General features: G+C 40.9%; 1 protein-coding gene across 1 annotated transcript in view; it reads left to right on the top strand.

Annotated features, from left to right (window-relative positions):
- SPATS1 (spermatogenesis associated serine rich 1) overlaps positions 1-27,387 on the top strand; it is a 55,832-nt gene that overhangs the window by 8,619 nt on the left and 19,826 nt on the right. Inside the window, exons 3-5 of the mRNA XM_060189901.1 lie at positions 11,595-11,742; positions 13,226-13,329; positions 23,575-23,736. Of these exons, the coding sequence (XP_060045884.1) occupies positions 11,595-11,742; positions 13,226-13,329; positions 23,575-23,736 (414 nt within the window). The remainder of the gene's footprint in view (positions 1-11,594; positions 11,743-13,225; positions 13,330-23,574; positions 23,737-27,387) is intronic.

Consider the following 27,387-nt stretch of genomic DNA (forward strand, 5'->3'; position numbering starts at 1 on the left):
TTTGCATTTCTCTGACAATCAGAGACTTGGAGCATTTTTTCATGTGTTTCTCGGCCTTTAGGATTTCTTCTGTGGTGAATATTCTGTCCACGTCCTCCCCCCATTTTTGGATGGGGTTATTTGTTGTCTTGTTGTTGAGTCTGGCAAGCTCTTTATATATGTTGGTTATTAAACTCTTATCTGATGTATGGCATGTAAAGATCTTCTCCCATTCTGTGAGGGGTCTCTTGATTTGGGTAGTGGTTTCTTTTGCTGTGAAGAAGCTTTTTAATTTGATGTAGTCCCATAGGTTTATACTTGCCTTAGTCTTCCTTGTAATTGGATTCGTTTCATTGAAAATGTCTTTAAAATTTATGCGGAAAAAAGTTCTTCCAATATTTTCCTCTAAGTATCTGATAGTTTCTGGTCTAACATCCAAGTCCTTGATCCATTTGGAATTTACTTTTGTATTTGGTGAAATACAGTGATTCAGTTTCATTCTTCTGCATGTTTCAACCCATTGTTTCCAACACCATTTGTTGAAGAGACTCTGCTTTCCCCATGTAATAGTCTGGGCCCCTTTGTCAAAGATTAGATGTCCATACGTGTGGGGCCTCATTTCTGGGCTCTCAATTCTATTCCACTGGTCAGTGTGTCTGTTCATGTTCCAGTACCAAGCAGTTTTGATGACAATGGCCCTATAATACAGTTTGAGATCTGGGAGTGTGATGCCTCCGGTTCTGTTCTTTTTTCTCAAGATTGTTTTGGCAATTCTAGGTCTTTTCTGGTTCCAGATAAACATTTGTAGCATTTTTTCTATTCTCCTAAAAAATGTTCTTGGGATCTTGATGGGGATAGCATTAAATTTGTAGATGGCTCTGGGTAGTATATTCATTTTGATGATGTTAATTCTTCCAACCCATGAACATGGAATATCTTTCCACTTCTTTGTGTCTTTTTCAATTTCTTTGAGTAGTGACTCATAATTTTCAGTATACAAGTCTTTCACTTCTTTGGTTAGGTTTATTCCTAGATATTTTATTGTTTTTGTTGCTATAGAAAAAGGAACTGATTTCTGGATTTCAATTTCTTCTTAGTGTTTGCATAGAGGAATGCCACTGACTTTTGAATGTTAATTTTATAGCCTGACACATTACTGTATTGCCTGATGATTTCCAAAAGCTTCTTGCTGGATTCCTTAGGTTTTTCCATGTATACTATCATGTCATCTGCAAATAAGGAGAGTTTGACTTCTTCTCTTCTAATCTGTATGCCTTTAATTCCTTGCTCCCGCCTGATTGCTATGGCAAGAACTTCCAACACTATGTTGAATAGTAATGGTGATAGTGGGCAGCCCTGTCTAGTACCTGATCTGAGGGGAAATGCTTCCAGTTTTTCACCATTGAGTATGATGTTGGCTGTAGGTTTGCTATATATAGACTCCACTATCTTCAGGAATTTTCCATCTATTCCTATTTTTTGTAGTGTTTTGATCATAAAGGGATGTTGTATTTTGTCAAAGGCTTTCTCTGCATCTATTGATATGACCATGTAGTTTTTGGTCTTGCTTTTGTTGATGTGGTGGATCACATTGATTGATTTACGTATATTAAACCAACCTTGCATGCCTGGGATAAACACCACTTGGTCATGATGGACAATCTTTTTGATATACTGCTGTATCCGGTTGGCTAGAATTTTGTTCAATATTTTTGCATCTATGTTCATCAGAGATATTGGTCTGTAGTTTTCTTTTTTGGTTGTGTCCCTGTCTGCTTTTGGTATCAGGGTGATGTTGGCTTCATAGAAGGTGGCAGGGAGTATTCCAGTGTCTTCAATCTTCTGGAAGACTTTTAAAAGTAGAGGTATTAGTTCTTCTTTGAAAGTTTTGTAGAATTCATTTGTAAAACCATCTGGTCCAGGACTTTTATTTTTGGGAAGATTTTTGATGACTGTTTCAATTTCATTAGCTGTGACGGGCCTGTTCATGTTATCCACTTCCTCTTTACTTAGTTTTGGAAGTTGGTAGGTATCTAGGAAATCATTCATTTCTTCCAGGTTCTCTAGCTTGGTGGCATATAGTTGTTCATAGAAGCCTCGCATGATATGTTGAATTTCTGCAGTGTCTGTTGTGATATCTCCTCTTTCATTTACTATCCGATTTATTTGGGTCTTCTCCCTTTTTTGTTTTGTGAGTCTGGCTAAAGGTTTGTCGATTTTGTTTACTCTTTCGAAAAACCAACATTTACTTTCATTGACCTTTTGTATGGTTTTCCTATTCTCAATGTTATTTATTTCTGCCCTAACTTTAGTAATTTCTGTCCTTCTGGTTGCTTTAGGATTCCTTTGTTGTTCTTCTTCTAGGTCTTTAAGATGTGCAGTCAGGCTGTTTATTTGTGCCTTTTCTTGTTTCCTAATGTGTGCTTATATAGCTATGAACTTCCCTCTTAGGACTGCTTTAGCTGCGTCCCAAATATTTTGATAGCTTGTGTCTTCATTTTCATTGAACTCTCGAAACATTTTGATTTCTTCCTTGATTTCCTCTTTGACCCAGAAGTTGTTAAGAAGTGTACTGTTGAGCTTCCACATTTTGGCGCTGTTACTAATCTTTTGTTGATTGTTAAGTGTTAGTTTAATTCCACTGTGGTCTGAGAAGATGCTTGGGATGATTTCAGTGCTCTTGAATAGGCTGATGCTGTCTTTGTGGCCTAACATATGGTCTATCCTTGAGAATGATCCATGTGGATTTGAGTAAAATGTGTATTCCAGTTTCTTGGGATGAATGACTCTGAAAATGTCCAATAGTTCTAGTTTATCTATCTCTTCATTTAGCTCCCTTATGTCTTTACTGATTTTCTGCCTGGATGATCTGTCAAGTTGAGATAGTGGGGTGTTGAAGTCCCCTACTATGATTGTGTTACTGTTAATATATTGCTGTAGCTCTTTCAGTAGAAGTTTGATGTATTTAGATGGCTTCTCATTGGGTGCATAGATATTAATAATTGTTAAGTCCTCTTAATTGACTGATCCTCTGAGCATTAAGTAGTGTCCATTCCTATCTTTTTTAATCTTATCTATTTTAAAGTCTATCATGTCAGATATGAGAATAGCTGTTCCTGCCCTTTTTTTGTGGGCCATTGGCTTGAATGACAGTTTTCCATCCTTTCACTTTAGGTCTGTGTTTGTCTTGTTGCGTTAGGTGAGTTTCCTGTAGACAGCATATTGTTGGGTTGTGTTTTCTGATCCATCTTCCTACTCTGTGTCTTTTAATAGGTGAATTCAGGCCATTGACATTTATTGATATCAAAGATTGAAGATATTTTAACGCCATTCTTGTAGAGTTTTAGAGTGTTTTGATATATGTCCTATTTGTGGTGGTCTGGTTGTTTATAGGAGACCTTTCAGAACTTCTTTCAGGGCAGGCTTGGTGATGGTTGCTTCCTTCAACTGTTGCTTGTCTGAGAAGGTTTTGATGCTTCCATCTAGTCTGAATGACAATCTAGCAGGATATAGTATTCTTGGCTGAAAGCCTTTCTCATTGAGCAATCGATAGATATCTTGCCATTCTCTTCTGGCCTGTAGTGTTTGTATGGAGAAGTCTGCTGCTAATCTTATGGGTTTTCCTTTGTAGGTGACTCTTTGTTTTTCTCTTGCAGCCTTGAGGATCCTTTCTTTATCCTTATTCCTTTCCAATCTAAGTATGACATGTCTTGGTGTCTTTAGGTCTGGGTTAATTCTGTTTGGGACCCTCTGGGCTTCTTGAATCTTTATGTCTTTGGTGTTGTCTAGACTAGAGAAATTTTCAGCTATTATGGCCTGGAGAACGCTTTCTTCCTCCCCTTCTCTTTCTTCCTCTGGTAAGCCAATAATGCGTATATTGTTTCTTTTGAAGTCATCCCATAGGACTCTGTTGTTGTTTTCAGTATCTCTTAATCTCTTTTTGAGATCTCTTACTTCTTTTTTAGTTGTCTCTAATTCATCCTCAATCTTGCTAATTCTGTCTTCAGCCTCATTGATTCTATTCTCTCTGCCCTCTACTGCTTTCTGGAGTTCATCTATTTTGTTGCCCTGCTCTGATACTGTTTTAGCTTGTTCAGCTAGTTGCCTTCTTAGCTCAGCAATTTCAGCTTTCAGCTCTCTAATAACCATGAGATAATTAGAATTTTCTTCCATATTCTCATTTGTTGTTCCTGCATTTCTGATTACAATTTTTTCAAATTCTTTACTCACTCCTGTTATTATTTCCTTAGCTAATGTTTGGATGTTGAACTCGTTTTGTGCTTCACCCTCTGGAGGACTTTTAGCTTGACTCTTGTCCTGGTTTGAGTCTCCAATATTTTTTCTTGTTGTTTTAACCATTTTATATAAGTGAACAGTTTTTTCAATCCCTGAGTTGGAGCTCAGTGGTGTAAAAGCCTCTTTTTTTTTCCCCTGTAGGCTATGGGTGCCTGAGGGCTTTTAAACTATCAATAGGCTTCTTAGCTTAATCACTGACTCCTGACCAAGAGATAAAGCAGGGTGTGGCAGAGATAATCCAGTGGTTATGCAAAGAGACTTTCACAGCCCCTCAGCTATGCCACCGAGGTATAGGTCTTCTCCTGAGTTTCCCCGTTAGATCTCTGTACCCTGGTGTCCCTCCCTATTGCTGCTCCAGATTCTGAGTGTAGTAGCAATGGAGACTCAGAGTTGCACTTGGTGAGTCTCTGGGGAGTCCTTTCCTCCCTTCAGCTGTCCCCTTGTTGGTGGAGCAGACTGGAGGTGGTGTCTCCACTGACAAACTGTCGAACTGTTAGCAGTCACTTAATCTCTCCTTAGGCCCCTCTCTCCTCTCTGTCACCAGCCACGCGTGTTTGTACTCACGGGTGATTTACTGGGTTTCTGTGGTCATTCTAGTCCTGTCTTCTTTCGGTCCTGGTGGTCTCCTTTGGTATTCCTAGTTGATCCGGGAGAGGAGAGGAGAGGAGAGAAAGCGATCTGGTCAATTATATTTCTATAATGTGTACTTAGAGCGATTTACAGAGAAAAGAGAGACAGACCAATATCTCCACTACCCATGGACCTTCCCTGGTGCCGTCCATAGTACTCCAATGTGGTGACAGGAATTGAATCTTGAATTCAGGCCCTAATAAACAGTAAGGCTTGCACTCTACCTGCTAAACTATTTTCTGGCCCTACGGCTTAAGTTTCTGATAGTGCTTTAGTTGAACCCTGTAGGTTTTGGTCGATAGTACTTATGTCATTGATTATTAAGTACCTCATGATTCCCACTACAATCTCTTCTTTTACATGAAATATTTAGAATCATGGTGTGAGTTTCTAAGTTAATGGATGCTTTCTGGCTGCCTTTTTGTTACTGATCTCTGATCTCTGACTGCACTATATTGCAGCTAGGGAGTGTGATTGTTTACTCTGTTTTTGTGGTTTAGAATGTGAGTGGTTATTCCTTTGGTTGGCGGGCACCTGTGTTCTCTTCTTCATAATCGTGCTCCTTTCATCTCCCTGATTTCACTGGTCTCCACTCCATCTCAATTCTTTAAGCCTCAAGCAACCATCACTATATGTGGAGACCCAAGCTCTCCTCTTCCTACACATGGCTGTGTATTTTAAAAAATAGTAAGAGAAAGGAGGGGACGGACAGAAAACCAGTGTACTGCTCAGGCATATTGATACTGAGGATCAAACTCAGGAACTCATGCTTGGGAGTCCAGCACCTCCAGGGTCACCTCCAGGGTCGCAGCTGTGCTTCCCCTGTAGGTCTGGGTCAGGCTCCTAGAATCTAGATATTGAGGAAATCCCCCAAATGATGTTCCCATGACCAGGCAAATTTGGAAAATTCTGTGTTTTGGGAAATAGAACATTTTACTTTATTTTGTTATTTTTTAAAATATTTGTTTTTCCCTTTTGTTGCCCTTGTTGTTTTTTGTTGTTGTTGTAGTTATTTGTCAGGCTTTAAGCCAGCACCCCAGCCCTGCTCTGCTCCATGCTCCATTGCTGATATTATGGCCTATTTACATAATCATTGTTTTGCCTGAAAGATCCCCACCTTTGTTCTATCTTCTTTCTACCTCGAGACCCACCCTGCCTGCAGGGTACATTAATCCTGCCTGTTGAAACCCTAGCAACCGTTGCTATGGAAGCTTTCTACCTTGCTGCTCTTTCTTTTCTCCAATCCGTTTCCCAGCCATCTCCGTTCAGACTTGCCACTTACGGTTTTACCCTATAAAGCCCACTTCTGTTCCTGGTTTCACTCTCTTTCTCTTCTCTTTTCTCTCCCAAGTCCCGACCTGGAGAAGGGCTGGCGTGCAGAGCGAGAGGTGGCCATTGCGGTTTGGCGCCAAGTGGCTTAACCCACTGTGCTCACACCCGATTCTGGAGCTCCTGCATGAATAAAGAATTGTATTACCATGCAGCCAGGAGTTCCTGGGAGAGAGACGCAAACCTGGCAGTTATTGTTGTTGTTACTGATGTCATTGTTGTTGGATAGGACAGAGAGAAATGGAGAGAAGAGGGGAAGACAGAGAGGGGGGAGAGAAAGATAGACATCTGCAGACCTGCTTCACCGCCTATGAAGTGACTTCCCTGCAGGTGGGGAGCTGGGGGCTCTAACCGGGATTCTTACTCTGGACCTTGCGCTTTGCCACATGTGCTTAACTCACTGCGCACCGCCTGACTCCCTTTATTTTGTCATTTTACCAGAGCACTACTCAGCTCTAATTTATGGTGGTGCTGGGGATTGAACCCAGGATGTTTGGTGACTTAGGTATGAAAATTTTTTTTCATGATCATTACACTATCTCCCTAGCTATTTTATTTACTTAGCTTTAATTAACTAATTAATTGGGAAGAATCAGAGAAATTGAGAGGGAAGGGGAACCTAGAGAGGGAGAGAGACACCTGCAACACTGATTCACTCCTTGTGAAGCTTCCCCCCTGCAGGCGGAGTCTGGGGCTTGAATCCAGGTCCCTGTCCACCATAACATGTGTACTTAACTGGCTGTGCTGTTGCCCAGCCCCGTTCTATTTTAATTGTTAACCAGAGCACTGTTCAGCTCTTGTCTCTGTTAGTACCAGGGATTGAACCTAGAACCTAGGAAGTAGGACCAGATAGAATGCAGTGCTTGATGGAAACTTGACTCGAAGAGGAAGAACATCACTGCTCAACATGAGCTTTACTACAAGAGAAGGGAGAACATTTTCTGCACTAGTTCATAGTGTAGATTCCCAGGCACTTAGCAAGATTCTAATTCAAGGGTCTATGACTTGATTTGGGAATCTGTGCTTTTAACAACACTCCCTGGTAGTTGCAGACTATCCTAATGTCATGTTTTTAGAAACCCCAAGATGGGAGAACTGTGAGGGGAGGAAGAAAGTAGTTCAGATATCCTTTAAACTATGTAAAATCACAGGCAAAAATCTTAGGATTGACTTGCTACATGAATTTGAGGGATTTGTTAAAAAATGAGTAGATATTGTGTAAGTATTGGAGAATTACAAATAGCTGATGTAGAGCAGTGATCAGTCTAAAAATGTACTCAAGGGACTGGGAGAGACCTCATTCAATAGATTCTGTGCATGTGTATTGCATGTGTGAGACCCTGGGTTGAAGCCCAGGTTACAGATGCAAGTACCATGGATAGCACTGAAGGAACTCTATGGATGGTGGAGCGGTACTGTGTCATCTCTCACCTCTCTCTCTCTCTCTTTTGTACTTTCGCTGTCTTTTCTTTCCTCTCTCAAAGAAATAAATAAAGTGGTTGGCAAATAGCTCACTTGTATAGTGCACTGCTTTGCCATGTGTGTGGTCCAGGTTCAAGCATGGCCTTCACCAATTGGAGGAGGCTTTGGTGCTGTGGTCTCTGTCCTTCTCTCCCTATACCTCTTGGTCTCTGTCTGTCTCTCTCTTTCTGAAAAAAGTCATCCCTGAATGGTAAAGCCCCAGGCATAATAATAAAATAAAATAAAATAAAAGAGGAGAGAAATAATGACACTAATAAAAAAAGAACAAATGAAAAAAACTAGGCCAGGGAGGCTACTCAGTGATGGTACTGCAAATATCTGAGACCCTGGGTTCATCCCTCAGTACAGCATAAAAACCTTCTTCAAGAATCAGAGAATTCTGACTCTTACTTCTTGTAATTTTCTTAAATTAAAAGTTTATTTTATGAGAGAGAGTCTGGAGCAGAATCTCTGGTATAGAGTACAAGGTATCAAAATAATCATACATGCAAAAACTGCATTCTATTTACTAAGCTTCCTTCCTGGCTGGCTGCTGCTTTTTTTTTTTTGTTTTCATTATTATTATTTTTTTTTAAATTTAAGAAAGGATTAATTAACAAAACCATACGGTAGGAGGGGTACAACTCCACACAATTCCCACCACCCAATCTCCATATCCCATCCCCTCCCCTGATAGATTTCCCATTCTCTATCTCTCAGGGTCATTGAGGGTTGCAGAAGGTAGAAGGTCTGGCTTCTGTAATTGCTTCCCCACTGAACATGGGTGTTGACTGGTCGGTCCATACTCCCAGTCTGCCTCTCTCTTTCCCTAGTAGGGTGTGTCTCTGGGGAAGCTGAGCTCCAGGACACATTGGTGGGGTCTTCAATCCAGGGAAGCCTGGCCAGCATCCTGGTGGCATCTGGAACCTGGTGATTGAAAAGAGAGTTAACATACAAAGCCAAACAAATTGTTGAGCAATCATGGACCCAAAGCTTGGAATAGTGGAGAGGAAGTGTTAGGGAGGTACTCACTGCAAACTCTAGTGTACTTCTGCTTTCAGGTATATATTTTGCAGTAGTTTATGGATACGTGTGCACATAAGATCTCTCTCACAGAAACTGGTGTATATCTAGGTTATGGGACTTTGTTAGAAAGTGAACCACCTGAGATGAAATTAGAGTGTACTATAAAAGGAAAGGTCTCACCCGAGTAATGAAGCTGAAGGGTTGTCATTCCACATGTGAAGTCTCTGGACACAGTCTGAGGTGAAGCATGTTGAGGTTTGGCTGCTTCTTGAAAACACATTTTGGCCCTGAAAATAATTTTAAAAATTTTTTTAATTACCTTTATTTTTATTGGATAGTAACCACCAGAAATTGAAAGGACTGGGGAGATAGAGAGGGAGAGAGACAGAGAGACACCTGCAGGCCTGCTTCACCACTTGTGAAGCTTTCCCTCTGCAGGTGGGGATTGGGTGCTCAGACTTGGGTCCTTGAGCACTGTAACATGTGCGCTCAACCAGGTGCACCACCACCCAGCCCTGTAAATTTTTTTTTTTTGCATGTGTGTGACTCCACTGCTCCTGATGGGTCCTTTTTTTTTTTGTTTTTTTGTTTTTTTCTTTCTTCCTTTCAATATCAGGTTGAGAGAGGCAGAGATAGACAAGAAAGAGGAGAGATACCACAGTACTTCTCTACTGATTTTTAAGCTTCCCCTAATGTGGTACTCCCATGTGGTGCTGGGAGGCTCGACCTTGAGTCTTTGCACTCAAGTAAAGTTAACATTCTACCTGGTAAGCTATCTCTGGTACTTTGTGAATTTACATTTTGTCTGTTGAGTTTCTGTTCTCTATGACATTATGCATAAAGAAGTGTGCTATTCATTCATCTGGACTTTTTGTTAAGTGGCTAAACAAAGTACACACTTACATATAAAATGATAAGAACTGACAATGACTTTCATAAAGCAATAACTATATAAAGGAGTGGTGATAATGGCTCACTTTTCTATCTGGTGGTCAATGACTTTCAGAATTTCTTTACTTATGATGCCAGTGATTGGAGAGTATAATCCTTCTGTATTTATTTATTCAAACATTTATTGTGTATCTCCGTTATGCCTGGCACTATTCTGGATGTCTCTAAGATGACTATGACTGTCTGGTGGGGAAAATGTGTATATAAATGAAATGATCCCACCTGCAAGGGGGAAACTTCACGAGCAGTGAAGTGGTGCTGCAGGTATCTCTCTCTCTCCTTCCCTGTCTCCCCATTCCCTCTAGACATCTCTCTGTCTCTGTCTAATAAATAATAAATAAATAAATAAAATATAAAAAATGGATGACACTACAGTATGATGACATTTCTGTTCTTCATCATCCTCTTCCTCCTTAATTTTATTCCCCTTCCTCCTCCTCCCCTCCTCCTCTTCCTCCCTTTCTCCTCCTTCTACCATAGCAATGATTAAATGATTAGCTCTTTCATCTGGTGGTTCTGGGTATTGAACCTGGGACCTTGAAGCCTCAGGCATGGGAGAGGTTTTTTTTTTTTTTTGCATAATGATTATGTGCTCACCCTGGCCCTCAAAGATATTTTGTTTTTTTTTTTTCACCAGGGTTTATCAGTGGGGTTAGATTCTGACACACCTCCACTGTTCCTGGCTACTATTTTCTTTCTTTTTGATAGTGAGGATATATATTGTAAAAGGCAGTAGCCTTGAAGTTCCCTTTTTATGCAGAAGTTGTTAAGTTCCTTTTAGTATAAGTTGCTAGTATTGTGAGATGGAAAATTCCTTGCCCTTTCCCCCTTGAAGAACAGGACCTAATCAGTAAGCCACCGGTTGTTTACCAAGACCCTGCAAATAGGCAGAGCTTATCAGGGCCTTTGCACTAAGAAATTATTTTCTAAGAAGGGGCAGCTGATGGCGGGGGGATGTGGTGACCCTACCTGGCTAGATTCTATTGGTTGTGTGATTTTGCAATGTTTGAAACGAGCCCGTGCTTTGCTTTGAATGGATCATGCTTTTGCTAAGTTTAAAATGATTGGATTTTGCATTTTCTATAACATGTTATTAAATATAGGCTGATAAGGTGATGTGTTCCCCCTCCCTGAGTATAGTCTAAATTCCTATAAATTGTGTGATTTGAGCCTTGTTTAGGGTTGAGCTGGTAGACTGCTGTCAGTCACCACTCAGCCCAGATTCAAATTCGTAAATAAACATCTTTTGCTTCCTTGCAGTGGATGGTGGTTTGATTTTTGCTCGCTAACATATATGTGGCGGGGGAGAGGAGAGACACCTGAAGTACTGCTCCACCACTCATACAGCTTTCCCCCTACAGGTGGATACTAAGGTCTTGAACATAGGTCCTCATGCATGGTACCGTGCACTCTGGTGGGTGAACCACCACTTGTCCCCCTACCAACACACACACTTTTGATGACACCTCTTTGGGTCATTCACCAGTCTTTCTATGAACACATTCTTTGGAAAATAGTATTGAGGTTTCATATAATGTACTGTTACCCTTTTTGCTTAATTCATAGTAGTATCTTTTCCACTTAATTCATATTGTTGGGAGGGCCAAGTACCCAGTGGTTAGGATTTTTGACTGTACTGTCATAAGAACTATGATCAAATCTGGGCTTAGATGATTATTTTCTGTGATCTGGGTAAGTTGCTTTATGTCTGAACTTTACTTTCTCTGCCTACAAAATGGAAGGATAAGCAATCGGAGGGTTGTTATGAGAATTAAGTGGAACAGTGCGTGTAAGATGCTAACATGATCCCCAGAGAAAGCAGATGCTCGACAGAAGTTAGTTGTTCAAAAATAAAAGTGCACAAAATATAGAGTGGAGAATGTCTTCATTACTGTGATCAAATGGTGATATCTATGTTGTAGGAACCAGCCACAATGACTTTCTGGCATCTAAAGACTGTTGTACCAATACAACATCCTCTGACAAAAGTGTCATTCCCTTGTCCTCTGCTGAAATAAAACGAACTGTCAGTGAGTCTTCAGCCTCCAGCAAAGAGCCTGTTAATCTTAAGTAAGTAGGGGTTCAGTCAGAACCATAAATATTGGGGGAACATTCTTACCAGGAAGTTAACTGTCTGATATATTTAGAAGGAGCATGGATTCTGTACAACAGAAACTTACATAATATTATAAATTAATGTCATCTCAATAAAATTTTATTTTAAATTTGTGATGAATACATAGTAAAATAAAATAAACTTGCAATTAAAAAAGATTTATTTGGGGACTGGACAGGTGGTGCACCCGATCGAGAGCACCTGCTATCATGCGCAGATTCTGGTTTGAGCCCCACCTGTAGGGGGGGACACTTCATGAGCAGTGAAGCAGGTCTACAAGTCTCTCTCTCTCCCCCCCTCTCAATTTCTCTCTGTTCTAGTAAATAAAAAGTAAAAATAAGATTTATTCATTTATTTAAAATATTTTATTTATTTATTCCAATGAGAGAAATAGAAAGGTACAGGGAGAGAGACCAGAGCTCAGCTCAGCTCAGCTCAATTCCAGCTTATGGTGATGCTGGGGATAAAACCTAGGGCCTCGGAACCTTGAAAATGAGAGTCTTTTGAATAACCATTATTCTATCTCCCCTGTCCTAAAAGATTAAACATTTTATTTTATAAGGGAGGTATACACGTGCGTGCGTGCATGTGTGTGTGTGTGTGTGCATGTGTGTGTGTGACCCTGCGCCTGCACACACACACAGAGGTTGAGAGAGAGAGAGAGAGAAAGCACTACTAGAATATCACTCTGGCACATGCCATAGTAGGTATCAAACTCAGAACCTCATACTTAAAAATCTAGAATCCTGCCCACTGTGCCACCTATGGGCTAAGTTGGCAATTTTCTCCCTTCCATCTATTTTTATTAGATAGAATAGAGATAAATTGAAATGGGAGGAGGAGTTAGGTAAAGAGAAAAATAGACACCCACAGACCTGTTTCACCACTTGTGAAACTTTCCCTCAGCAAGTGGGGAGTGGGGTCTTGAACCAGGGTCCTTGCATTTGGTAAAATGTGTACTATGCATGAATAAATATTTGTATGGAATTATGTTTGATTGTTTTGTGTGTATTATAAATATTGGGGGCATTTGCCCAGAAATAGGATGACTGTTAAATATATATCAGTTCATATTTAATTTTTTGACAAGGCACTGAGCTGTTTTCCACAAGCATACTTTTTTTTTTTTTTTTTGTTACCAGAGCACAGCTCAGCTCTGGTATGGTGGAGCAAGGGACTGAACCTGGGACCTTGGAGCCTCAAGCATGAAAGTCTCTTTGCATAACCATTATACTATCTACCCCGGCCCCAAGCATGCATTGTTTAAATTTATTTCAATCCCTCCACATCATGATTAGGATCACTTATGTGTGTGGACTTTTGTTGTGGGCTTATATCTCATAAATGAGGGCAACTCTAGGGTCAGTGGTTTTTGATCATGTTCTAACTACCAGTAAAAACACTTGGCAGAATCTCATTCTTCTGTTTTCTTTCCAGGCCTGCTATTGACTTGAATATGAAACCATCCTCCTCACATTCTGATCACTCCTCTGAAACCTCAAAATTGCCAGAGGAATTTTGCATGCTTAAATTGTTGACAAGTGAGTCACAGATTTTTTTTACAGACCCATTTTATTGGGAGGGAGTTAATGGCTTCCAGTGCTGTTGTTGACATATCATACGGGTACAGTTTTCCATCTCCCTTCTTCTTCTAGCGTTTGCCCATCTTCCATAGCCAGTCAACAGCATCAGGTTGAGCCTGATGTAAAGTTTCGAGACCTCCTTTGAATCTGGAGAGGTGGCAGTCGTTGACTATGTGGGTCATAGTCTGTCTGGAGCCACAGGGGCAGTTCGGGTCATCTCTGGATCCCCAGCGATGGAACATAGCGGCGCACTGGCCATGGCCTGTTCGATATCGATTGAGGAGGGCCCAATCATAACGTGCTAGGTCAAAGCAGGGTTGACACTTGCAGGGGTCTGTGATGAGGTGTTTGTTCTTTACCTCAGCTGACTGCCAGCTCTGTTTCCAAGAGACTGGAACAGAGAAGTTCAGTGTAGGCGTAGGGCACCAGATTGGGTGACGAGACGTCAAGCGTTGGACAGGGTGGGCGAAGATATCCGCGTATATTGGCAGGTCCGGTCGAGCGTAGACGTGGGAAATGAACTTAGATGATGCCGCATCCCGACGAATATCTGGCGGGGCGATGTTGCTAAGAACTGGCAGCCATGGAACCGGGGTGGAACGGATGGTTCCAGAAATTATCCTCATGGAGGAATATAATTTGGAATCGACCAAGTGGACATGGGGGCTACGGAACCATACTGGGGCACAGTATTCTGCAGTGGAATAGCATAATGCCAGAGAGGATGATCGTAGTGTGGAAGCGCTCGCGCCCCATGAGGAGCTGGCCAGTCTTGCAATGATGTTATTCCTCGCGCCCACCGTTGCTGCAGTTTTTATGAGATGTTTGTGAAATGACAGAGTGCGATCGAGAGTAACGCCAAGATAGACTGGCTGGGCTTCATGCCGGATTCTCATATTGCCAAGATGCACATTAAGCTCACGTGATGCCGAGGCATGGTGTAGATGGAAAACAGATGATACCGTTTTAGCAGTGCTAGGAATTAGTCGCCATTTTTTACAGTAATCAGATATCAGAGACATGTCTTTCGTGAGTGTTTCCTCGAGGATGTTGAACTTTGATGCCTATGATAGGCATCTGCAAAACACTCTCACCCCCTACTTAGATCCTTTTCCATCATCATGCAATAGACTCCCAAGGCCCTGTCCACTCTGTCCCTCCCCTCCTTTCCCCAGAGTCCTCTGCTTTGATGCACACACTGCGCTTAGTCGAAGTTTCACTTTGTGTTTTCCATTTCTGTTTTTTTTTTTTTTAACCTAAATCCCATTAATAAGTGAGATCATCTGGCATTTGCCCATCTCTTTTCTGGCTTATCTCACTTAACATGATTCCTTCAAGTTCCAACCAGATGAAGCAAAGAAGATGGTAAATCATAGATCTTTTTCTATGCTGGGGTCTTTTTAGAAATCTGCCATTATGTTGGGTACCATTCATTAGATAGAAACTTAGTGCCAGACAGTCTTTTGACCTACATCTCAAATTCTCACAACAACCTGCTAAGGTGCTATGATTATGTGTTTTTTGTAAATAAATGACTTTATTTAAAAAATTATTGTATTTATTTATTCCCTTTTGTTGCCTTTATTGTTTTATTGTTGTAGTTACTGATGTCGTTGTTGGATAGGACAGAGAGAAATGGAGAGAGGAGGGGAAGACAGAGAGGGGGGGAGAAAGATAGACATCTGCAGACCTGCTTCACCGCCTGTGAAGCGACTCCCCTGCAGGTGGGGAGCCGGGGGCTCGAACTGGGATCCTTACACCGGTCCTTGCTCTTTGTGCCATGTGCGCTTAAGCTGCTGCGCTACCATCCACTCCCATAAAATGACTTTATATAAAACCCGTAAGTGGGATGAGGCAATAGGACCCTCAGTAGTACTAGAGCTTGAGGCACTGACAATCCCCAGGTACAGTCCCCAGGAACACTATAAGCCAGAACTGAGCAGTGCTCTGGGGAAAAATAAAAAAATTAAAATGAAATAAATGGTTTCTTAAAGAGGGGGGTGCTGAGAGTTGGTGCAACAGGCAGTCTTGAGCACTTGAGTAAGAGGTCTTTGTACATGATGAAGTATTAACTCTACCAGGTGAGCTAACTCTTGTCTCCCCTGAGGATTTTTTTCTTACAACTTTTTTTTTTTAAATAATTTATTTCTTTATTGGGGAATTAATGCTTTACATTCAACAGTAAATACAATAGTTTGTACCTGCATAACATTCCCCAGATTCCCATTTAACAATACAACCCCACTATTTCATTCATCATTTTTCATGGACCTGTATTCTCCCCACCCACCCACCCACCCCAGAGTCTTTTACTTTGGTGTAATACTCCAATTCCATTTCAGGTTCGACTTGTGTTTTCTTTTCTAATCTTGTTTTTCAACTTTGGCCTGAGAGTGAGATCATCCCATATTCATCCTTCTGTTTCTGACTTATTTCACTCAACATGATTTTTTCAAGGTCCATCCAAGATCGGCTAAAAACGGTGAAGTCACCATTTTTTACAGCTGAGTAGTATTCCATTGTGTATATATACCACAACTTGCTCAGCCACTCATCTGTTGTTGGACACCTGGGTTGCTTCCAGGTTTTGGCTATTACAAATTGTGCTGCCAAGAACATATGTGTACACAGATCTTTTTGGATGGATGTGTTGGGTTCCTTAGGATATATCCCCAGGAAGGGAATTGCAGGGTCATATGGTAGGTCCATTTCTAGCCTTCTGAGAGTTCTCCAGACTGTTCTCCACAGAGGTTGGACCAATTGACATTCCCACCAGCAGTGTAGGAGGGTTCCTTTGACCCCACACCCTCTCCAGCATTTGCTGCTGTTACCTTTTCTGATGTATGACATTCTCATAGGAGTGAAGTGATATCTCATTGTTGTCTTGATTTGCATTTCTCTGACAATCAGAGACTTGGAGCATTTTTTCATGTGTTTCTTGGCCTTTTGGATCTCTTCTGTGGTGAATATTCTGTCCACGTCCTCCCCCCATTTTTGGATGGGGTTATTTGTTGTCTTGTTGTTGAGTCTGGCAAGCTCTTTATATATATTGGTTATTAAACTCTTATCTGATGTATGGCATGTAAAGATCTTCTCCCATTCTGTGAGGGGTCTCTTGGTTTGGGTAGTGGTTTCTTTTGCTGTGAAGAAGCTTTTTAATTTGATGTAGTCCCATAGGTTTATACTTGCCTTAGTCTTCCTTGTAATTGGATTCGTCTCATTGAAAATGTCTTTAAAATCTATGCGGAAAAAAGTTCTGCCAATATTTTCCTCTAAGTATCTGATAGTTTCTGGTCTAACATCCAAGTCCTTGATCCACTTGGAATTTACTTTTGTATTTGGTGAAATACAGTGATTCAGTTTCATTCTTCTGCATGTTTCAACCCATCTTACAACTTTTTATCATTCATTTTGCATTATGAAGCTGAGAATGAGAAAGATCTCTCTCTTTTTGTATTTTACAATAATTTTATTTACTTATTAAAATATTTATTTATGAGAGAGAGGGAGAGGACCACTGTTTCACTGTTTCACATCATTATGAGGTTGAGAGTAATATTACTAGAAATATTTTTTGTATTTTATAATAATTTTACTTATTTATTAAAATATTTATTCATTTATGAGAGAAACAGAGGGAGAGAGAGAGAGAGAGAGAGAGAGAGAGAGAGAGAGAGAAAGGGAATGAGAATGGTCCGGGAGGTGGCCTAGTGGATAAAGAGTTGGACTCTCAAGCATGAGGTCCCAAGTTCAGTCCCTGACAGCACATATGTAAAAGTATTGTCTCGTTCTTTCTCCCCCTCCTCCTATCCCTCTCATTAATAAATAAAATATTTTTAAGAAGAGAGAGAGAGAATGGAAACCAGAGCATCACTTTGGCATATGTGGATCAAATTCTGGACCCTGGGCTTGCAAGTCCAGCACTCTACCCACTTCACAACCTCCTGGGCTGCATAATGTTATGCGTTTTAGAGCAATCTTTGTTTACAAGGCAATACATATTTTATTTTTATTTACATAAGTATTTTATTTTATTTATTTATTGGGGATTAATGGTTTACAGTTGACAGTAAAATACTTGTACACTTTGTACAAGTGTAACATTTCCCAATTTTCTTTTTCTTTTTTTTTAAATTTCTTTACTGGGAAATTAATGTTTTATATTCAACAGCAAATATAATAGTTTGTACATGCATAACATTTCCCAGTTTTCCATATAACATTACAACCCCCCATTAGGTCCTCTCTCATCCTTCTTGGACCTGTGTTCTCCATACTCACCCACCCCAAAGTCTTTTACTTTGGTGCAATACACCAATTCCATTTCAGGTTCTAATTGTGTTTTCTTTTCTGATCTTTTTTTTTCAACTTCTGCCTGAGAGTAAGATCATTCCATATTCATCCTTCCGTTTCTGACTTATTTCACTTAACATGAATTTTTCAAGGTCCATCCAAGATCGGCTGAAAACGGTGAAGTCACCATTTTTTCTAGCCGAGTAGTATTCCATTGTGTATATATACCACAACTTGCTCAGCCACTCATCTGTTGTTAGACTCCTGGTTTGCTTCCAGGTTTTGGCTATTAAAAATTGTGCTGCTAAGAACATACATGTACATACATCTTCTTTTAAAAATTATTTTATTTATTAATGAGAGGGATAGGAGAGAAGAAGAACCAGACATCACTCTGGTACATGTGCTACCGGGGATTGAGCTCAGTACCTCATGCTTAAGAGACCAACGTTTTATCCACTGCACCACCTCCTGGACCACGTACATACATCTTTTTGGATGGGTGTGTTGGGTTCCTTAGGATATATCCCCAGGAGAAGAATTGCAGGATCATAGGGTATGTCTGTTTCTAGCCTTCTGAGAGTTCTCCAGACTGTTCTCCACAGAGGTTGGACCAATTGACATTCCCACCAGCAGTGCAGGAGGATGTCTTTGACCGCACAACCTCTCCAGCATTTGTTGCTGTTACCTTTTCTGATGTATGACATTCTCACAGGAGTGAAGTGGTATCTCATTGTTGTCTTTATTTGCATTTCTCTAACAATCAAAGACTTGGAGCATTTTTTCATGCGTTTCTCGGCCTTTTAGATCTCTTCTGTGGTGAATATTCTGTCCGTGTCCTCCCCCCGTTTTTGGATGGGGTTATTTGTTTTCTTGTTGTTGAGATTTGCAAGTTCTTTATGTTTTCTGGTTATTAGCCTCTTGTCTGATGTATGGCATGTAAAGATCTTCTCCCATTCTGTGAGAGGTCTCTTGGTTTGGGTAGTAGTTTGTTTCTTTTTTTTTTTTTTTAAAGATAGGCTGCCCAATTTTAGTCTATTCTTTTTTTAAAAAATATTTATTTATTCCCTTTTGTTGCCCTTGTTGCTTTATTGTTGTAGTTATTATTGTTGTTATTGATGTCATCGTTGTTGGATAGGACAGAGAGAAATGGAGAGAGGAGGGGAAGACAGAAAGAAGGAGAGAAAGACAGAGACCTGCAGACCTGCTTCACCACCTGTGAAATGACTCCCCTGCAGGTGGGGAGCGGGGTGCTCAAACCGGGATCCTTAAGCTGGTCCTGTGCTTTGTGCCACATGTGCTTAACCCGTTGTGCTACCGCCTGTTTCCCAGGTAGTAGTTTTTTTTAGCTGTGCAGAAGCTTAGGAATTTGGTGTAGTCCTATAAGTTTATGCTTGCCTTAGTCTTCTCTGTAATTGGATTCGTTTCATTGAAGATGTCTTTAAAATTTATGCAGAAGAGAGTTCTGCCAATATTTTCCTCTAAGTATCTGATAATTTCTGGTCTAACATCCAAGTCCTTGATCCACTGGAATTTACTTTTGTGTTTGGTGAAATATAGTGGTTCAGTTTCATTCTTCTGCATGTTTCAACCCATTGTTTCCAACACCATTTGTTGAAGAGACTCTGCTTTCCCCATTGAATAGTCTGGGCACCTTTGTCAAAGATGAGATGTCAATAGGTGTGGGGGCTTACTTCTGGGCTCTCAATTCTATTCCACTGGTCAGTATGTCTATTCATGATATGAGATATGAGAATAGCTATGAGAATAGCTGTTCCTGCCCTTTTTTGTGGGCTATTGGCCTGTATGGTAGTTTTCCATCCTTTCACTTTGAGTCTGTGTTTTATTGTTGAGTTAGGTGGGTTTTCTGGAGACAGCATATTGTTGGGTTGTGTTTCCTGATCCATCATCCTACTCTGTGTCTTTGAATAGGTGAATTCAGGCCATTGACATTTATTTTTTATTTTTTTAATATTTATTTTTTTATTTCCTTTTATTGCCCTTGTTTTATTGTTATAGTTATTGTTGTTGTTATTGATGTTGTCATTGTTGGATAGGACAGAGAGAAATCAAGAGAGAAGGGGAAGACAGAGGGGGAGAGAAAGATAGACATCTGCAGACCTGCTTCACCGCCTGTGAAGCGACTCCCTTGCAGGTGGGGGTCAGGGGCCCGAACCAGGATCCTTATGTGGTCCTTGCGCTTTGTGCCATGTGTGCTACTGCCTGACTCCGGCATTTATTGATATCAAAGATTGAAGGTATTTTAATGCCATTCTTGTAGTGTTTTAGAGTGTTCTGATAGATGGCCTATTTATGGTGGTCTGACTGTTTATAGGAGACCTTTCAGAACTTCTTTCAGGGCAGTCTTAGTGATAGTTGATTCCTTCAACTGTTGCTTGTATGAGAAGGTTTTGATGCCTCCATCTAGTCTGAATGACAGTCTAGCAGGATACAGTATTCTTGGTTGGAAACCTTTCTCATTGAGTACTTGATAGATATCTTGCCATTCTTTTCTGTAGTGTATGTGTGGAGAAGTCTGTTGCTAATCTTATGGGTTTTCCTCTGTAGGTGACTCTTCGTTTTTCTCTTGCAGCCAGCCTTCAGGATCCTTTCTTTATCTTTATTCCTTTCCATTCTAAATATGATATGTCTTGGTGTCTTTAAGTCTGGGTTAATTCTGTTTGGGACCCTCTGGGATTCTTGAACCTTTATGTCTTTGATGTTGTCTAGACTAGAGAAGTTTTCAGCTATTATGGTCTGAAGAATGCTTTCTTCCTCTCCTTCTCTTTCTTCCTCTGGTAAGCCAATAATGTGTATATTGTGTCTTTTGAAGTCATCCCATAGGTCTCTGTTGTTGTTTTCAGTATCGCTTAATCACTTTTTGAGATCTCTTACTTCTTTTTTAGTTCTCTCTAATTTGTCCTTGATCTTGCTAATTCTGTCTTCAGCCTCATTTATTCTATTCTCTCTCCCCTCTACTGTTTTCTGGAGTTCATCTATTTTGTTACCCTGTTCTGATACTGTTTTAGCTTGTTCAGCTAGTTGTGTTCCTAGCTCAGCTTTCAGCTCTCTAATAACCTTGAGATAGTTAGTGTTTTCTTCCAGAGTCTCATTGGTTCTTACTGTATTTCTGATGACAATTCTTTCAAACTCTTTACTCACTCCTGTGGTTATTTCCTTAACTAGTGTTTGGATGTTGACCTCATTATTTTGTGCTTCGCCCTTTGGGGGGGCTTTTAGCTGGACTCTTGTCCTGATTCATTTCTCCAATATTTCTTCTTGTTGGTTTAACCATTTTATATATTATGTTATGAGGTCCCTCTGTCAGTGCTTTTCAAATTACTGATAACTATTGCCTGGATTGACTTGTGTCTAAGTAAGGTAATTAAAGGGTTAACAGTTGTGGAAGTTAACAGTTGTTTCAATAGTATTTTAATCCCTGATTTGGAGCTCAGTGGCTTAAAAGCCTTTTTTGTGCTTTTTCTTCCCTGTAGACTATGGGAGCCTTAGGGCTTTTAAACTGTAAGTAGGCTTCTTAGCTTAATCACTGACTTCCTGACCAAGAGATAAAGCAGGGTGTGGCAGAGATAATCCAGTGGTTATGCAAAGAGATTTTCACAGTCCCACTGCTATGCCACCGAGGTATAGGTCTTCTCCTGAATTTCCTGGTTAGTTCTCTGTCCCCTGGTGTCAGCACAGGGCCTCCCTGCCGCTGCTCCACATTCTGAGGGCAGTAGCAATGGAGACTCAGAATTGCACTGGGGAAGTCCTCCCCTCTCATCCCCTGTCCCCTTATTGGTGAAACAGACTGGAGGTGGTGTCTCAACTGATAAACTGCTGGACTCTTACCAGCCACTTCTCTTCCTAGGCTCCTCTCTGTCCACCAGCCACACATGTTTTCACTCACTGGTGGTTTGGTGGGTTCCTGAAGTCATTCTAGTCCTGTCTTGTTTTGGTCCCAGGTGGTCTCCTTTGGTATTCTTAGTTGATCCAGGAGAGGAGAGAAGAGAAACACATCTGTTCCTGCTCGTAGCCCCACCTCCCTCTTTTTCTTTTTTTTTTAATATTTATTTATTCCCTTTTGTTGCCCTTGTTGTTTTATTGTTGGAGTTATTGTTGTTGTTACTGATGTCGTTGTTAGATAGGACAGAGAGAAATGGAGAGAGGAGGGGAAGTGAAAGACACCAGCAGACCTGCTTTACCACTTGTGAAGTGACGCCCCCCCCCCCCCCCGCAGATGGGGAGCCAGGGGCTCGAACCCGGATCCTTACGCAGGTTCTTGCGCTTTGCACCATGTGCGCTTAACCCTCTGCACTACTGCCCGACTCCCACATTTCCCAGTTTTCCAGAACAATTCAACCTCCACTAGGTCCTCCTCTGCCATCATGTTCCAGGACCTAAGCCCTCCCCCTCACCCCAGAATGTTTTACTTTGGTGCAATACACTAACTCCAGTCCATGTTCTGCTTTGTGTTTTCCATTCTGTTCTTGTTTTTCAACTTCTGTCTATGAGTGAATCATTCCATATTCATCCTTCTTTTTCTGACATCTCACTTAACACAATTCCTTCAAGCTTTATCCAAGATGAGATGAAGAAGTTAAATTCACCATTTTCAATAACTGAGTAGTATTCCATTGTGTATATAGGCCACGACTTTCTTAGATACTCATCTGTAGATACCTGGGTTATTTCCATTTTTTTACTATCACAAATTGCACTGCTATGAACATAGACCAGAAACTATCAAGTACTTAGAGGAAAATATTGTCAGAACTCTTTTTTGTCTATATTTTAAAGGCACCTTTAAAGGTATGAATCGAATTACAAAGAAGACTAAGTCAAATATATACCCCTGAAACTACATCAAATTAAAAAGCTTCTGCCCGGCAAAAGATACCACCACCCAAACAAAGAGACCCCTTACAGATTGGAAGAATATCTTTACATGCCGTATATCAGACAAGAGGTTAATAACCAAAATATATAAAGTGCTCACCAAGTTCAGCAACAAGAAAACAAATGACCCCATCCAAAAATGGGGAGAGGATATGAACAGAACATTCACAACAGAAGAAATCAAAAAGGCCAACAAATATGAGAAAATGTTCCAAGTCATTGATTGTCAGAGAAATGCAAATAAAGACAACAATGAGATACCACTTCACTCCTGTGAGAATGTCATACATCAGAAAAAGTAGCAGCAACAAATGGTGGAGAGGTTGTGCGGACAATGGAACTCCCCTTGCACTGCTGCTGGGAATGCAAATTAGTCCAATCCCTGTGGAGAGCAGTCTGGAAAACTCTCAGAAGGCTAGAAGTGGACCTGCACTATGACTCTGCAATTCCTCTCCTGGGATTATATCCTAAGGAATCAAATACACCTATCCCAAAAGATTTCTGTATACCTATGTTCATAGCAGCACAATTTGTAATATGTTTTATTTAATTAATTATTTGTTTATTTTTGGGTAGAGACAGAAAGAATTTGAGAAAGAAGAGGGAGATATCAAGAGGAAGAGAGATACCTGTAGCACTGCTTTACCACTTGTCAAACTTCCCACCCTGCAGGTGGAGCTTGAACCAGGGTCCCTGTGCATTGTAATTAGCCTTTGCTTTCTTCAGGATGGACCACCACTTGGTCCTGTTTATTTATTTATTTTTACTTAATTTTTATTTATCACTGGATAAAGACAGAGAAATTGAGAGGGAAGGGGAGACAGGGTGAGACAAAGAGACACCTGCAACTCTATTACACCACTTGTGAAGCTTTCTCCCTGCAAGTGGGGACTGGAGCCTTGAAGCCAGACCCTTGCACACTGTAACATGTGGGCTCTACTTGGTGTGTCACTGCCTAGCCCCTGTTAGTATTTTAGAAGCACAGCTAATGGAAGGATTTCTAATGTCTTGCAGAAGATGGACATCGCCCTGAGTGGACGTTTTACCCGAGACCAAGCAGCAATATCCACACCTACCATGTTGGAAAGCAGTGTTTCTTTAATGGGGTCTTCCTTGGCAATAGGAGGTCTTTATCAGAGAGGACAGTGGACAAGTGCCTGGGGAGGAAGAAATATGGTAATGTTTTCCTCCTGAACCTTGACTTTGCAATGTCACAAAATGCTTTATTTTATTTTATTTTATTTTATTTTTATTATTAATGAGAAACATAGGAGGAGAGAGAAAGAGCCAGACATTGCTCTGGTACATGTGCTGCCAGGGACTAAACTCAGGACCTCATGCTTGAGAGTCCAATGCTTTATCTACTGCGCCACCTCCTGGACCACCAAAATGCTTTTTGAGTCATGGTTTTGCCTCTACATTCTGGGAGTGGGGGCAGCCCCTTGGGGTCACCCTTGTGCAGCCAGGAAGCTGGGAGAAGTGAAGGGGTGGTTGGCAGGCTGTGCTTTTTGGCAGAAAAATCACGACATATGCTGATCCACATTTTTGTTTTTCTCTGAATTTCAGAAAATGCTAATGTGGCATTTAAACCATCAGATAAGTTCTCTCAGATACATATTAATAGAAACTCTCATTGAAGTCCAAAGAAAATAATTTATGTTTCAATTAGATACTGCCCATGGTATGAATTTAAATTGGACTTTATACTCTCCACAAGGAAAAGATCACAAACGCTTAGCCTGAAGTGCATGTTGTTAAAGTTATTGTATCATTTATTAAATTGAACATTTATAGCATAGTTGTGTGTTATTATATTATACAGATACACATCAAGTAACAAAACAAGGAGATATCTATCACTTGTCTATCCTTGATTTATAACTTGGGTGGGTTCTGTGTTCCAACTTAACATTCTAGATTTGTTGAAAGATCCTAAAGTGTTGCTGAGTATCCACAAATCATTCATAGCTTCCTCTTCTACAGACAGATATGGGTAGGAGACAGTGCTTCGGGATGAATTCCTGCTACATTGCATTGCAGTAGCAGGAATGCAGAGAAAATGAACTAAGCAGTTCTCCTTTTTGAGTTTTTAAATAGACTTTCAAAACTCAGCAGAGACAAATTAGTTTTGATAACCAAGACTTTTGTGTGAATAGAGAGTACGTGAGCAGGACTGGGTAATGGCTCACCCGGTTGAGTTTATACTTTATCACATACCAGGACCTGACTCTAGCCTCTGCTCCATACCTGTTGGTGGTGGTGGTGGGGGAGTGCCTCATGAATAGTGAAACAGGCCTGCAGGTGTCTCTCTTTCTCTCCCTCTCTATCTCCCCCTCCCCTCTCAACTCCTCTGTGTCCTATAAAATCAAGTAGAAAGGAGAGAGAGAGAGAGAGAGAGAGAGAGAGGAAGAGAGAGAGAACTTTTGGGGGACTCCTGTCTCTTGTCTGACTCCTGAAATCAAAGATGATGATGACAATATGTCACCCGCGCTTTCACCAGGACCACAATTCTACTTCTCCCAGTGGTGACCCTCTTTCTTTTTCTTTTCTTTTTTTTTTTTAATTTCTTTATTGGGGAATTAATGTTTTACATTCAACAGTAAATACAATAGTTTGTACATGCATAACATTCCCCAGTTTCCCAGATAACAATACAACCCCCACTAGGTCCTCTGAATCCTTCTTGGACCTGTATTCTCCCCACCCACCCCCACCCCAGAGTCTTTTACTTTGGTGCAATACGCCAATTCCATTTCAGGTTCTAATTGTGTTTTCTTTTCTGATCTTGTTTTTCAACTTCTGCCTGAGAGTGAGATCATCCCATATTCATCCTTCTGTTTCTGACTTATTTCACTTAACATGAATTTTTCAAGGTCCATCCAAGATCGGCTGAAAACGGTGAAGTCACCATTTTATATAGCTGAGTAGTATTCCGTTGTGTATATAGACCACAACTTGCTCAGCCACTCATCTGTTGTTGGACACCTGGGTTGCTTCCAGGTTTTGGCTATTACAAATTGTGCTGCCAAGAACGTATGTGTACACAGATCTTTTTGGATGGATGTGTTGGGTTCCTTAGGATATATGCCCAGGAGAGGAATTGCAGGATCATAGGGTAGGTCCATTTCTAGCCTTCTGAGAGTTCTTGACCCTCTTTATTTTATAGCAAAAGTGCTTATTCTTTTATTATTTTAGAAGAGATGACATTATCATTTAATTTAATTTATTATTTAAATTTCACTTATTTATTATTGGATAGAGACAGATAAATTGAGAAAGGAGGAGAGATAGAGAGGGAGAGAGACAGAGAGACACCCGCTTCACCACTTGTAAAGCTTTCCTCCTGAAGGTGGGGAGCAGGGGCTTGAACCCTGGTCCTTGTGCACTGTAGTGTGTGCACTTAACCAGGTGCACCACTGCCTGCCCTTCCCTCTCTGATAAAGGGTGACAGGGGGAGAGAGAGCTAGAGAGTGAGGCACCATAACACTGCTCTAGTGCTTGTGAAGCTTCCCCTTTGGATGGTGCTCTCATTTGGTGACTGGGGGCTTGAATTTCGGTCCCCCAGCATGGCAAAGTGTATGCTTGGCTCAGTGAGCAACCTCCCATTCTTGCAGAGTGACATTATCCTTGAAGCCTATACTTGCTCCTTGAATAGAACATCCATCCTTCCTTCCTCCCTCCCTCCCTGACACACACACTCTCTCTCTCTCTCTCTTTCTTTCTTTCTTTCTTTCTCTGCCTCTAGGGTTATCACTGGGGCTCAGTGCCTGCACTATAAATCCACTGCTCCTGGAGGCCATTTTTCCCACTTTGTTGCCTTTGTTGTTGTCATTATTATTACTGTTGTCATTGCTGTTGTTGTTGGATAGGACAGAGAGAAATGGAGAAAGAGGGGAACACAGAGAGGAGGAGAGAAAGACAGACACCTGCAGACCTGCTTCACCACCCGTGAAATGACTTCCCTGCAGGTGGGGGGAACTGGGAGCTTGAACTGGGATCCTTAAGCCATTCCTTGCACTTTGCGCCATGTGCGCTTAACCTGCTGCGCTACCGCCTGACCCCCGAACATCTTTCTTTTACCAACTCCAGTTATAACCCCTATTCTTTCTTTAGTAAAAGTGGAACACTACTCAACTGGGGAGACAGCATAATGGTTGGTTATACAGAAGACTTTCATGCCCAAGTCTCTGAGGTCCTATGTTTAATCCCCAACACAACCATACACCAGAGCTTGTCAGTGCTCTAGTAGCGCTCTCTCTCTCTCTCTCTCTATATATATATATATATATATATATATATATATATATTACTCTCTGCATCTCTCTTTCATTAAAAAAATTGTAAAAAAAAAAAAAGAATACTTAAAGCCTTAAAAAAAAGTAACAAGATCAAGCACAGTCTTGCCCTGCAGACCTAGGTTTAAACCTGGCCCCCATTGCATTGGAGGAAGTTTTGATGCTCCTGTCTGTCTGTCTGTCATCTAACAAGCATGTACCAAAGTCAAAGGAGAATGTATTAAAACCTGATATACCTATTACTTAGTGTCAGTAGTTGTTAGCACATGGCTAATATTGTTCAGCTTCCCCCTCTACCCCTGGAGATTATTTTAAAGCAAATTCCAGACACCATTAATGTAATACACCAGTATTTACCTCTAATTACTTCTTTTTTTATATTTATTTATTCCCTTTTGTTGCCCTTGCTGTTTTACTGTTGTAGTTATTATTGTTGTTATTGATGTCGTTGTTGGAAAGGACAGAGAGAAATGGAGAGAGGAGGGAAGACAGAGAGGGGGAGAGAAAGACACCTGCAGACCTGCTTCACCGC

This window comes from Erinaceus europaeus, chromosome 4 (genome assembly GCF_950295315.1).
Source record: "Erinaceus europaeus chromosome 4, mEriEur2.1, whole genome shotgun sequence".
Classification (NCBI taxonomy): domain Eukaryota; kingdom Metazoa; phylum Chordata; class Mammalia; order Eulipotyphla; family Erinaceidae; genus Erinaceus; species Erinaceus europaeus.